The 13149-nt window shown below is 36.1% G+C and overlaps 6 protein-coding genes across 6 annotated transcripts; 3 read left to right on the forward strand and 3 right to left on the reverse strand. All coding sequences in view use genetic code 12, as the record gives it.

Moving 5' to 3' along the window:
- Positions 1–70: 70 nt before the first annotated feature.
- Positions 71–1594, forward strand: ATE1 (Arginyl-tRNA--protein transferase 1; the record flags this gene model as incomplete). Its single annotated transcript, XM_001528617.1, has 1 exon — positions 71–1594. One exon carries the CDS (start codon positions 71–73, stop codon positions 1592–1594), a length of 1524 nt encoding a protein of 507 aa, XP_001528667.2.
- Positions 1595–4814: 3220 nt separating this feature from the next.
- Positions 4815–5084, forward strand: STF2 (ATPase stabilizing factor 15 kDa protein; the record flags this gene model as incomplete). Its single annotated transcript, XM_001528618.1, has 1 exon — positions 4815–5084. One exon carries the CDS (start codon positions 4815–4817, stop codon positions 5082–5084), a length of 270 nt encoding a protein of 89 aa, XP_001528668.1.
- Positions 5085–7419: 2335 nt separating this feature from the next.
- Positions 7420–8829, forward strand: LIP1_1 (sphingosine N-acyltransferase subunit lip1; the record flags this gene model as incomplete). Its single annotated transcript, XM_001528619.2, has 1 exon — positions 7420–8829. One exon carries the CDS (start codon positions 7420–7422, stop codon positions 8827–8829), a length of 1410 nt encoding a protein of 469 aa, XP_001528669.2.
- Positions 8830–8943: 114 nt separating this feature from the next.
- Positions 8944–10273, reverse strand: MUQ1 (choline phosphate cytidylyltransferase; the record flags this gene model as incomplete). Its single annotated transcript, XM_001528620.2, has 2 exons — positions 8944–10091; positions 10201–10273. 2 exons carry the CDS (start codon positions 10271–10273, stop codon positions 8944–8946), a joined length of 1221 nt encoding a protein of 406 aa, XP_001528670.2.
- Positions 10274–10780: 507 nt separating this feature from the next.
- On the reverse strand, positions 10781–12255 carry PVL30_001160 (uncharacterized protein; the record flags this gene model as incomplete). Its single annotated transcript, XM_001528621.2, has 2 exons — positions 10781–11568; positions 12249–12255. 2 exons carry the CDS (start codon positions 12253–12255, stop codon positions 10781–10783), a joined length of 795 nt encoding a protein of 264 aa, XP_001528671.2.
- Positions 12256–12262: 7 nt separating this feature from the next.
- Positions 12263–13081, reverse strand: CWC24 (RNA-splicing factor; the record flags this gene model as incomplete). The annotated part of the gene is made up of 1 exon (XM_001528622.1): positions 12263–13081. The coding sequence occupies one exon, from the start codon at positions 13079–13081 to the stop codon at positions 12263–12265; it is 819 nt and encodes a 272-aa protein (XP_001528672.2).
- Positions 13082–13149: the final 68 nt, after the last annotated feature.

Genomic DNA, 13149 nt, shown 5'->3' on the forward strand with positions numbered 1-13149 from the left:
TTATTTCTACTTCTACTTTGAAAGGCCGCCTTGTTTCTATTATTCTTTCCTACTTCCTGAAAACTGGAGAATGAAGATAACTACTCCATTGTATATTGCTGATAGACACTGTGGTTACTGCAGTGATTCAAAGAGAGACTACTTTGCTCTTGAGAGTCAAGCTCGGGCAGCTTTATCCGAGAGAGACCACGAAGATACAGTAGAAACAAAACAGGCAATGACAATAGGGTGTACAACCATTGAGATGACATGCCAAGAGTATGATGAGTTGATCAACAAGGGGTTCAGAAGGTCAGGGACATTCTTGTATAAAAATGATCTACTAAGATCCTGTTGCAGATTGTACACAATTAGAACAAATTCATCAATGTTTAAAATAAACAAAAAGCAAAGAAAAGTTGTAAACAAATTCATCAACACAATATGCAATGAATCGGATTTAAAACCACAGAAGAAGAACTGTTTTGATTTGGGGAGATTGATTGAAGCACAAGCAAAGTCAAAGATATTTAGAACTCAATTCGAGCCATCAAAGTTCACACAAGAAAAGTTTGAACTATATAAAAAATATCAAGTTGCCGTTCATAATGACAAACCCGAGGATGTTACCGAAAAATCTTTCCAAAGATTTTTATGTGATACGCCATTTCCAGAGGAAGAAGTTTTGGGAAACGCGGCGCAATGGCAAACATTGAATAACCATTACAAGTACAACGACAACGACAAAGACAACGACAAAGACAACGACAAAGACAACGACAAAGACAACGACAAAGACAGAGGTAAAGACAGGGGTAAAGACAAAGACAATAACAAGGATGGTTGTTTTACTCTGCCGAGCATCAAACGTATTGGGCCAACTCATGAATGCTACTACTTGAATGACAAGTTGATTGCAATCTCAGTGTTGGATTTTTTGCCCAGCGGGGTCTCTTCAATTTATTTTATTTGGGACCCAGATTATGCTCATTTGTCGTTGGGGACACTCCTGGGAATCAAAGAGATTCAAATGTGTGCTGAATTGGGATATGAATGGTACTACTTGGGCTATTACATCGATGATTGCGTCAAAATGAAATATAAGGGTCAATTTGGTGGTGAGTTATTGGACGTTGTTAATCAAAAATATTATCTGTTGAATAAGGTGAAACCATATATTGAAAACGGTAGATTATTCATTATAGGAAAAAAGGGCGAGACTAGAGAAGGTGTTGAGCCACACATGCGTGATTTAGTCTATGCCGAGTCAGGTGTTATGGATGATACTAGTTTCAATGCGGTTGAGATGATTTACGGTGCTCAAAATATTATAGAGGAATCTGCTGAGGATAATCGATTAATATTGGAAAATGAATACTGCATTGAACGAACAGATGAGTACTCGTTACCGTCATATGTTCCTGGTCTTGTGCCGTTGTCACAAGTTGTGGAAAACATCCGAAAGCGAATCATTTCCGAAGAGTTTGAGCTAAGGATTGTTCAAAAGAAGTACAAATTAAAAGAATTATCAGAAGAAGGCAGGGGCCTTGTTATTGATTGTATACGAATATTTGGGCTTGAAAGGTCGAAGACAATTACACTATTTCCTTGGTAGCTATTTTTGTTTTTGCATTTGTTGCATTCTTTTTTTTTGGTTTCTTCATCTACAAGTTTTTCCTTATAGCATTTGTAAAGTAAGGATGCAAACTAAGTTTAAAGCAACAGCAATGCAAACGCTGATAGCTATAAAGAATTTAAATACAGTACTGTGAGTAATTAATAGTGCTGCATTTTGATAATTGTTTGAAATTGCATAAACAGAAACATTGGTGGTGCAGTATTGCAACTGTTCCGTAGAAGCTTTAAAGATTGCAAAGTTGTAAAAAGTCTCTATATACACTCTATAGAATTTATGATAATCCAACTTTTCAAGTTTTCCCAATCTTTTAATTTCTTCTATTTCTATTGATTCTTCTTTTTTTTTTCTCTATTGTTTTTACTGATAGTTTTGTTCTTTGCTTTGTCAAAAAGCTTTTGTGAGAGTACTTTGGCATCCAATACGATATTTGTGAACTTTAATTAAACGAAAGTTTTGCTTTTAGGACAGCAGTCAAAATCATTAACTTTTAATTTAATTATTTTTTTTGGGGGGGGGGGGGGGGGGGGTTTCAGTGTTGACATTTGTTTTTACATTCATGACATTGACTCTTTTGTATTTTTGACTTGACATTTTTCTGGAAATAGTTCTTGCAACATACCTTATTAGCTCTAATTTCAGTTTGAGTAGTGTCCAGTTTACCGACACTGGCCATTAAACCATTGGTTGCTTTGCTTTCTTCCAATCTTTTGTCATCATTTTTAATTAGATATGTTGTATTGCACCAATCATCAAATGTATATTCCGAGTTGTTGTTAATTACTTGTTCCAACTCTGTGTTTTGTGCAGCGTCATCATTTTGAATATTGTTTTTTATCAAAACTCTTGAACCGTAATTCCGTAGCCATTACAATATTGAAACAAATTAATTTGGATATGTTTTTTGGGTAATGGAACACCCCCCAAAAAAAAAGGTGTTTACCAATAATATATATATTTCTTTTAGATTTTTCATTCAAGCTTTAAAACTCATCCTGAAATCTTTCATCGATGAATTTGCAATTGAGATAAAAAATATTCTCAAGGGGTTTATTTTTTGACAAGTCTCTTGTATGACAAAGGGCACTATGTTGTTGTTGTTGTAGACATTCACCATCTTTGGCATTGTAAAAGGACTAAAATGCGAGTTACTTGTTTCACACTCATCACTTTGATGTAATAAATACTCGCGAATGTCATAATAGTAAGTTGCACAATTGGGGGCCGGGGACGGGGTGGGAGTGAAAGAAAGAGGGGAGGAGTGAAACTCCATCATGTCAATGTGAACATTCACATGTTCACCCTGCGTAGCAGTGAAAACAACTTTACTTTTTAGAGTAGATTCGCCACCGAATGATAAGTCTGCTATAGCTACTACACCTTTTAGATCATTTCTGGATGGGTTTGGGCACCAAGTTTATAAATGCGCATGTTTTTGTCTATATCGAATGTATAGATCACGTATTTCAATGTTTCTTTATCTATTGTGTTTTATTCCTTACTGCTTTTCTTTTTTTTTTTTTTTGGTACAAAATGGCTGCAAAATGTTTTTATGCAAAGATTAAAAAAAATAAAATAAAAAAATTAATTCAAAAAAGGTGAAATCTATTATAGTGCAACAGGTGGTAGCATCCTCAGTGTTTATGATATCGCAACTGATTTTCCCAAAGGATCATGGCCTACAGAAAAGACTATCCAGTGTGTTATCTAATATCATTTTATCATTATCTGCTCTCCTTTTTCGTTGCCGTTCTTATTGATAATTTAGCTTTCTTTTTTTCCCTTTACTTCATTTTTTTTTTTCTCTTTTTTTTCTTTTACGAACACACAAATGTCCAACCCAAGTTTTGCTGTTGGGTTGAAGTGGGAGAAGTGTGGTGTAAATTTTGTTGCCATTTATTCAATTAAGAAGAATCACAAAAAAAAAACAAAATCGTCGCGTGACTAAGTGTGTCGTGCTGGAATCAAATTTCCTTTTTTTTTCTCTCTTTTCCTTTCTTTACGAATACCCCCCCCCACAATTTCATCATTCCCTTATTCCCTCACTTACTCACTCCTTCATTTTCCTTGCCAATAAAGAGATACTCATTATATATTGCACACCACAACTATTTTTTTCCATACCCTTTTACTCTTTCTGTAAAAGAATAGACTTCCACCAAACCACTAGTCCATAGAAGGTGAATTACACTGGAGTAGTGTTTGGTGGCATGGAAACAAAGATGTCGTAAATGAGGGATATTATCTCTTGTGTATATGGTGGGCAGAATAAATGGGACATCTTCTTTCCATATATACAAGTAACTACTACTCTTTACGTTGCTGCTCCTCCAGTATAGATAATGGGTATAATTTGTTGCAATGAAGTCTTTTCCTTTTGTAATTGTGTTTTGTAGAAGCCGTGTAAAACAAAGAAAGAATCATCTGATTTCAAGTATGATCAAGTCACGTTGTTGGCAATCTTGAAATGATTTTTTTATTGAATCAATTGAAGACATAAATATAAACATTGGGAATTCTCTTGTTTCTAGGAGTTTCTAGTTTGTAAAAGAAGAGTGATGGAAGCAACAGTTTTGTGTTGGCAATGGCAATCGCAATGGCAATCGCAGTGGGTACTGGGAATGGCAGTGCTGTCTACTTCATTAGACGTGACTTATTGTTGGTGACTCACACATGTCGAACTGTTTTGTGGCACACGTCGCAAACTATTACCAATACCCCCCCTTTTCCCCCTTCCCCCTCATTACCACCACCACTACCACTACCACCTCACTCCACACTTTTGCTTAAATATTATTATTATTATTATTATTATTATTATACCCAACAATTTCAAGGGGGTAACTAAAGGTACAAACAATCACTCCACTATTTATTGAACTCCAAATTCCCACTTTTCATAAACTACCTTTTTTTCTTTTTCTTTCTTTTTGCTTTCTGCTTTTTGCTTTTTGCTTTTCCATCAACAAACCAATCAATACTTTAAACCAAACATTCAAGATCATATTTTTAGGAGCATACTTAGATTGCAAAAGTATTTTCCAGAAGAAACTCAAACAAAACAAAAAAAGCAAGACAAACAAACAAACAAACATAAACATACAAATCTAATAACTAAACAAAAAACACACTTACGTAGGTAAATATAGTAGACAATAAGAATCACTTCAAAACCAAAAATAAGAAGAACGGAAATAAAATGTCAAAAACAAAGAAATGGACAGTACACGAGAAGAGACCAACAGAGCCAAGATGGTTTACACATAATGGCCATTTCGACACTGATCCAACTAGCATGAAGAAGAATGGAGCAGGCAGAAATAACTGGGGACAACCAGGTGATGAAATGGATAAATCAGAGATTAAAATGTTCAACAAAAGTAGTGGAAGACGTAACTCCAATCACGATGTCAACCAAGACAGAATGAATCAGTTGAGTGCATCAATTGATGCTAGCTTGACTTCATAAAGAATATATGAATTATAATGCTCATCCAAAAAAAAAAAATCTGAAGAATCGAAAAAGAAAAAAAAAAAGAAAGAAGTACAGAGAATGTGGTTGTTTATTTAACGAAAATAATGATATTATGAGCTAATGAGCTAATGAGCTAATGGGTTAATGAGTTAACGAGTTAACGAGGTAAAGAGTATTTATGTTTTTATTCTTTACTGTATATAGATGCTATTATACGAGAGCACAAATATTACATTACTTAGAATGACATTGACTGCTTTTGCAATTATCCACGTAGCTTACTTCCACCCCATCTGAGAACTACCAATAATATAGCAACTTTTTAAACAAGAGACCTCTTTGAAAAGTTTGATAATGGCACACACACATATATACACCTATATATATATATACATATATATATATATATATGAATGGGGTTGGGATGCACAATTCCGAGTTTCTATTACTTAGCTTTCTTCTCCATTATGTTTTGTTTTCTCTCTTTCTGTCTTTCTTTCTTTTCTTATTTCTTCTTCTTCTTCTTCATCATCATCATCATCTTCTTCTTCTTTGTGTTGTAATTAAACTAATTGAGATATAAAGCTGAGGAATGGAGAACACAAAAGCTTTTGCAAGACAAAATTCCATCTCAACTTCATCAAGATGTACATCTCCGTTCTTCCAACAAGGAACAAGCACGTAAAGAGTTATCTTTAGGCTCAATCAGGTAAATATCTATTGTGTACTTGAAACTTGCTCAACTTTTGACAACTAGTATTTCCTCAATAGGAAAAAGTATCTGAATGTTTTTTTATTCTTTTTTCATCAATATATCTACAAACAAATTGAACATCGACATGGACTACTAAAAGAATAACATATGCGTCTATGTTCTCATTTCGTCTATAATGATAATACTAGAAACAGGTTCTTTTCTTTAATTATTTTCCCCCCCTTTTTTTTCTCCTCATTCAAGGTTAAAATATTTTGCTAGAGAAGGAACAATAGTCTATAAGAAAAAGAGTGGAGATTGAGCTGATAGAATTAATATGGTTGATGTGCCGAAATTTAACCGAAACTAAACTCTCATCACATGCCATCTATCATTGGTAACCTCTAAATAAGTATGCTTTTTTTTTTCTTTTCTTTAACACTTGAATTTGACCCGACAGATTGTAGTTCAAAGATAAGAAAAAAGAATTAAATTTCATGTATACTCACAGACAAACAAACATACACTTACCCACATGTATACATGTACTTATTCTTACAACTTTATATAAGTTTGTGTGCCGCAAATCTTAAATCATTTCCGAAATCTCGATTCAATTGTGTCCAAACGAAACCTTGTTGAGTTTTGTCTTGTTAGTTTCCCTAAAGTAAAGAGCGCAAAATAAATACTACTACTACTACAACAACAACAACAACAACAACTACAACATTAAGCCAAACGGAACCACGAAAAAAAAATAAGCCCATTGGCTGAAGATTTGTGACAGCTAACGCTCAAGTATGTAATTATCACATTCACCTCATACATTTTCGGGTAAGGTACTGGGTTTGTAGCTCGGGAACGAATAAACGAATGTTTTTTTTTTCAAAAACGCAGCGGTTTGCAGCATCTACCATATAGATGCGTTGTCTCCGCGAAACACATCCGCAAAATTTCCCTATATGGAAGTATATGCGCTTCAACTTAAAAAGTGGAGCAGAGCTTCGGTCTCTCACACTCTCACACATAATTTTTTTTTTCTCTCTTTAATCTGCAAAACATCAAGAGGTTGTAGTACTTTAAAATAGAGGGGAGTAAGAGCAAGAATGTGTCACAAGAGTGCTTAGGGGGCTTAAGACCATTTATGCGCCAATGAACATAGGGCACAGGATATTAGATGCAACTTCATTCTAATTTATGTTTATTGTTTTTATTATTTTTTTACTTCTTTTTACTTTTCAATTTTTTATTACTTCTCGAAAACTTGATACTTGAGTTCAAGTCAATTTTAGAACTTATTATCGTTTAATTTTATTCAAATCTATGTCAAAAAATGGATAAAATATGTATATATGTAAAAAAGAAAAACAAACTAGTCAAAGCAATGCACGTTCTTCATTTCAGCGTCTATCTCCTCAAGTTCTCAATTATCTTCTCCTCTTCTCCCCTCGTGTATATAAACCCTTGAAGTGAAGGCATGTTTACTGCTGCTCTTTTTAAAAAATTCTTTTTATGTATTTGTATATATATCTATATCTATCTATAGCTGACTTTGACAGGTGTAATTGGTTTGGTGGAACCTTTTATTTTAAATTTTTATTTTTCATTTTTAAATTTTTTTTTGGAGTCAAAAGTATGATTTTAAATCTTGTCATTTTATTTACCTTCTTTAGCACAATCTTTGCCGCTCCAACAGTGCTAACACCACCCACAGAAGATGATTTTTACTCCGCACCAATTGGCTACGAAGATGCTGAGCCAGGTGAGATCTTGAAGATAAGAAACACCCCGCACCCATTGACTAGCATATATTTTCCCATCTCAATCAAAAATTCCTGGCAGGTATTGGTGAGATCCGAAGACTCGTTTGGAAACCCTAATGTTATAGCAACAACAATTATGGAGCCATATGATGCTGATCCAAACAAAGTGTTGAGTTACCAAACTTTTGAAGATAGTGCAGATTTGGACTGCTCTCCGTCATATGGTTTTCAGCAAGGAGCACCATTGTCAACGATTGCTACTCAGATAGATATGACGCTCATTGTTTTGGCATTGCAAGAAGGCTACTACGTGGTGCTGCCCGATTACGAGGGTCCCAAATCAACATTCACTGTGGGAAGACAGTCTGGTAAGGCAACCTTGAATTCCATTAGAGCCACGCTCAACTCGGGAAATTTCACCGGAATTGAGGAAGATGCACAGGTTGCAATGTGGGGATATAGTGGAGGCTCTTTGGCCAGTGGATGGGCAGCAGCATTGCAACCTACATATGCACCCGAATTGAAAGAAAACTTGATTGGCGTTGCGCTCGGAGGCTTTGTCACCAACATTACAGCCACTGCAGAGAGTGTTGATGGCGGATTAGCTGCAGGATTAATACCCGTTGCCTTAACCGGGTTGGCAAACGAGTACAACCTTACAGATTTTTTGTTTGAGAATGCTAATCAATCGCAGATTAATGAAATCAAACAGGCTAATCAATATTGTTTGGCTAACGCAGTGATCCATTACTTTGGCGACGATATACTCACTGGTGAGTATCCTTTGTTTCCTGAAGGCTTTGGTTTACTCAACGTTCCAACTTTGCACGAGGTTGTTCAAGAAAACTGTTTGGTCAGCATGAATAAAACTATGGTACCTGAAATACCGGTGTTTGTATACCATGGGACTTTGGACCAGATCATCCCAATCAAAGATGTTCGAACCACATACAAGAACTGGTGTGATTGGGGCATTGAGTCATTTGAGTTTGCCGAGGACTTGTTGAATGGACACATTACCGAGACAATAATAGGTGCGCCAGCAGCTTGGACCTGGTTGCAAAAAAGATTTAACGGGGAGGCACCGGTAAAAGGGTGCCAACACACTACAAGGTTGGAGAACTTGTTTTATCCTAACGTGACAGATAGTACACTCGATTACTTGAATGGTCTTATCAATGCCGTGAACTATTACAAATTGGGTGACCCTGGTGTTGCTGCAGATAGCGTCAATATCACAACTGTTGAAAATTTCTTTATGGATATCTGGAATTACTTTTAAAAAATAAATAATAATAATAAAAAAATTAAAAATCAATTGAAATATTATATACTCTAAATATTTAACATAATATAATATACCTAAAGTATATAAAGAAAACGACAATCATTGTAACTAGGCCCGAGTCTCTGTATTGGTATTTGCATTTGCATCTGGATTTGCAGAAGTGGCAGTACCCACTTTACCTTTAGTGTTTCGCTCGTTGGCTTCTAAAACTTTTTCAATCTCAGATTTCCACCCTTTCTTCTTTTGTCTTTCTTCAAATGCAGCCTTGTTCTTTAATACCCTGCTGACAATTAGTTCAGTATTGATATTATCATATTTGTGGTGAGGGATAGTCTCATATTTGTCCTTCACCTCCTGGTATATATCCTCACCAATATCTGTTGGACCATGATAAACTTTGATAACATTTCCAATCCTTGCAAAAAAATCGGGACTTGGTATATATGGTGCATTCAAAACAATTCCATCGACATACCGACATTGCAACACACATAACGATCTTTCAAAAATATTCATGATAGGATAATTTAACCCTTTATATTTGTTGACAGTCAAGTCATCGTGTATACCAACAATAACGTTGGCATCAAGCTCCTCTGCTCTGCGACGAACCTGTTTTAAAGCCTCAATGTGTCCAGGATGAAACAAGTCAAATCCTCCATCAATATAAACATACTTTGAATCTTTTCCTTGCTCTTGCTCTTGCTCTTGCTTTTGCTCCTCCCTTGGACCGGCATCAACAATAGTTTGCAACTCGTCAGGTGTATTTAAATATACAACTGATCCAGGTTGCAAACCAGTTGCATCCGTTGCATATTTGGTGAATTTTTCTACATTCTCCTCGGTGAGCAATTTCCTCCAGTCTTTATTCAAGTCGCGATAATGATGTGTCTTCAGCATCAACAACATTCTACCAACCAAATCAGTTGTGGAAATGTTAGGGGTTCTTTTCACAACAACAAATAAACCAAGGTCCTTCACTACTTGGTAACAATCTTCACCATTGGCATCAGTTGTAATATCGTCTCCATGCACAACGTATTCGCAGCCATACTCTTTCATTACTTTTGGGTCAGTGACGTAGGGTGCACTCGCGATTGCTCTAGTTGACCATTTACATGCCTCAACTGCAGTCATTCTCTCGTCAAGAGTCATTACTGGGGGTCCTTTGTTGGCAAGAATCTCTTCATCTGAGTGTACACCTACATATAATTCTTTACCTAGCTGGCGTGCCTGAAGCATTGCTCCAGCGTGTCCTAAAAAAGATTGTGTTAGTATAATGTTTAGTCTAAGTGATTGAAACTAGATATTGATAATGAAAAGGTTATGAAATTTTCAAGTAATTTTTTGAAAAACAAAACATACCGTGATGTGTAAAGTCAAAGCATCCATCTATCCATATTCGACAATGCTCAATTCCTTCAGGTCTCTCAAACATTTTTAATTTTCCTTGTTCCTTGTTTCTTGTTCCTTTTTCTTATTTTTAATTTTCCCTTTTCCACTGTCTTATATTTTAACTTTGTTTCGATCTATAGGAGTGGGTTGTGTAATTTAGGTAAAAAAAAAACTTGAAAATGATAATTTGACGTTTCAAAGAAATGTGTTGATGTCGATGTTTTCTACGCAATTCATAAACGCAACTTAAAGTTTACAACGTATTTACCGCTCTGAAATTTTCCTCTTTGCCCCACGAGGCTTTCTCTTTTATTCTGTGTTTTAATTTTAATTTTAGATTTAATTCTTTTTTTTTCTCCGGAAGTAATTAGCCAGGGACTAGAATAGAAAGAATGCAATTGTCGCTACCATTACAACTTTATCACATGCAATATATATGTTGTTTAGAAACACCAATTGTTGTCAGAAACGCAGTTATTTACTACAGGAAACAGGGCAAAATGCACCTTATAGCTTTATCTTATTTTATTTCGTATTATATACACGTTTATTATAGAAACCCCGACTGTTGTTGAGGTTGAGGTCGAGTTTGGGGCTGCTGTTGCTGATAGTACGGATATTGCTGTCTCGAATGCTGCTGCTGCTGCTGCTGTTGTTGATGATGGTGTTGGTTTGTTCTTGAGTGGGATGGGTTTGAGTACTGAGCATTTCTTACATGTTGCTGTTGGCTATCTCCAAAGTATTGAGTACCGGCTCCGCCCGCAGTTCCCGCCGTCCCTCTTCCAATGTACTTTGCACCTCCACCATTTGCTGCTCTTTCCTTAGCCATCTTCAAAACACAACCGTAGATGAGTCCAGCATTTCTCGACGAGCAGCCATGTAACCAACCAAAAAAACTACCAATCACGGGTGGAAATGTGATTAGTAAGTCTATCCCGATATTCGATTGCATTTTTGCAATTTCCTTCTGCGGAATGTGGAATTGTTTCTGGGCCATTTCGATTATTCTCGAGTGCAAAGCATACATTACCAAGGGACCAAGCACAGGGAAAAAGAGGACAACGAATGGAACAAGTCCTACACCGCAGTCCATCCCCACACCACATGAGCCACATAGACACTTGTCGTGGACCCAAGCTTTCGATTGTATCGACTTCCACGCTTTCTGCTCCTCTTTCGTAGTTATGTCCGGTGGAAGCTGAAGTCTTTTACCTGTTTTTTCATCATAATATGGATCTTTAGAATTCCAATGCTCCTCTGCATAGTCGTTGAAGTAGTCCATGGCAATCCCATAGCCAGGGATATTCTCCAATTGGTCTTGGATGTTTGACATTGTGGCTCAATTGAAATCAGTTGCTTTTGATTTGATAATGAATTGAATGATTGAGATTTCGTTTGCAAAATATGCCAATCGAGATTGGAAAGTGTTGCTATTCTATAACTAGCCCCAAAGGGTTGTTGTGAAACGGCTTTCGTTTCTGGTGAAGAGACAAGATGGCAAGTAAGTTAGCAAATACGCAAGAAAGCAAATAAGCAAGTAAGCAAATAAGCAAGTAAGCAAACTAAGCAACTAAGCAAGAAAGTAAAGTAAGGGGACAAAAAAAATTATATTGACATCCGGATCGAGAGAATTGTTTGCGAGAAAAGCCACAAGCCGACTAACATAAAAAAAAAAAACAAAAAAACAAAAAAAACAAAAAAAAACAAAAACAAAAACGGCGATTCTTTGATTTTAGTTCCGGCTTTGTGCTTGAAATATCCACATTGCAACAAGTGTTTCTCTATCACTAAATATATATTTCTTTATCTGCAATTTTATATGCAATTTTATCTGCAATTCCTTTTCTAGTTCTAACTATTCTTTTCTCGAGCAGGTTATTGCTGAAGTGTTCATTTTATTGTTTTTCATGATATCTGCAAAACTACGTAACCCACAACAAGCACCAACAAGAAATATTCTTAGCGATGAAAAAGACCAAGAAAGAAGGAGCAAGAGGAAGGAAAAAATTGGGCAAGACTTACCATTGTCGTATTACCCATTTATGAGCTTTTCCAATTCTTTTTGCAGTACAGGAATCATTACCCCCTCGACGTCCTTGTTACAAATAAAACAACCCACTTTTCTTTGTTTTTTATACCGATCCAAGAAACACAGTTTACATGCTAGATGTCCACACTGTGTTTTTATAGGGTTTTTGTAATCCTTCTTGCATATGGGACACTTGAACGGTTGGAGATCTTTCACCAATACTTGTTGTTGTTGTTGTTGTTGATGTAATGATTGCACCAGAGAAGGAGTATATTTAGCCAGCGTTGATAAAGTTGACCCATATTTCCCCTTCTTTGCCACATTCTCCCATTCTCTTATAATCGTCTTCTTCTGTCGAGATTCGTCTCTAACATGGAGAAACTTACATGTGTCTCCATATCCACAGTAACCTGTTTGCAAGAAATCCTTACATACATCAGGTTGAAAATCGGTGATTGTTGTCACTTTGATATTCTCCGCCAACGGTTTTAGCGATGAGCCTCTCCTAGAGCCAGTGGGTTTGGCAGAGATGGTCGGTTCATCAGCAACAAGAGCTGTAGAGTTCTTTGACTCGATATCAGTTGTGGCGCCTCTCGGCAGTGGCTGAATGTTTGCTATTATGCGTTCTTTTGATATCGATGCTGGTGTGGTGAGTGTTTCATTTAATTTTGATCTCTTTTTGAAAGTAGGTAAATCCGTAGATTCAGCAGTTGATTCTAAAATATCATTGTGGAAATCAACCTTCCTTTTCCCGCCTGTGCTACTACTATCAGTCTTATTCTTGTCGTTACCAAAATCTTTGACAGCTCTTTTCTTAAACATTTGTTGCTACTTTAAGATGAAATGATGGCGTAAGTACAGACTTTTATTCTAGCTTTCCTTTCCCCAGC

Source organism: Lodderomyces elongisporus, chromosome 1, assembly GCF_030384665.1.
Source record: "Lodderomyces elongisporus chromosome 1, complete sequence".
Classification (NCBI taxonomy): Eukaryota; Fungi; Ascomycota; class Pichiomycetes; order Serinales; family Debaryomycetaceae; genus Lodderomyces; species Lodderomyces elongisporus.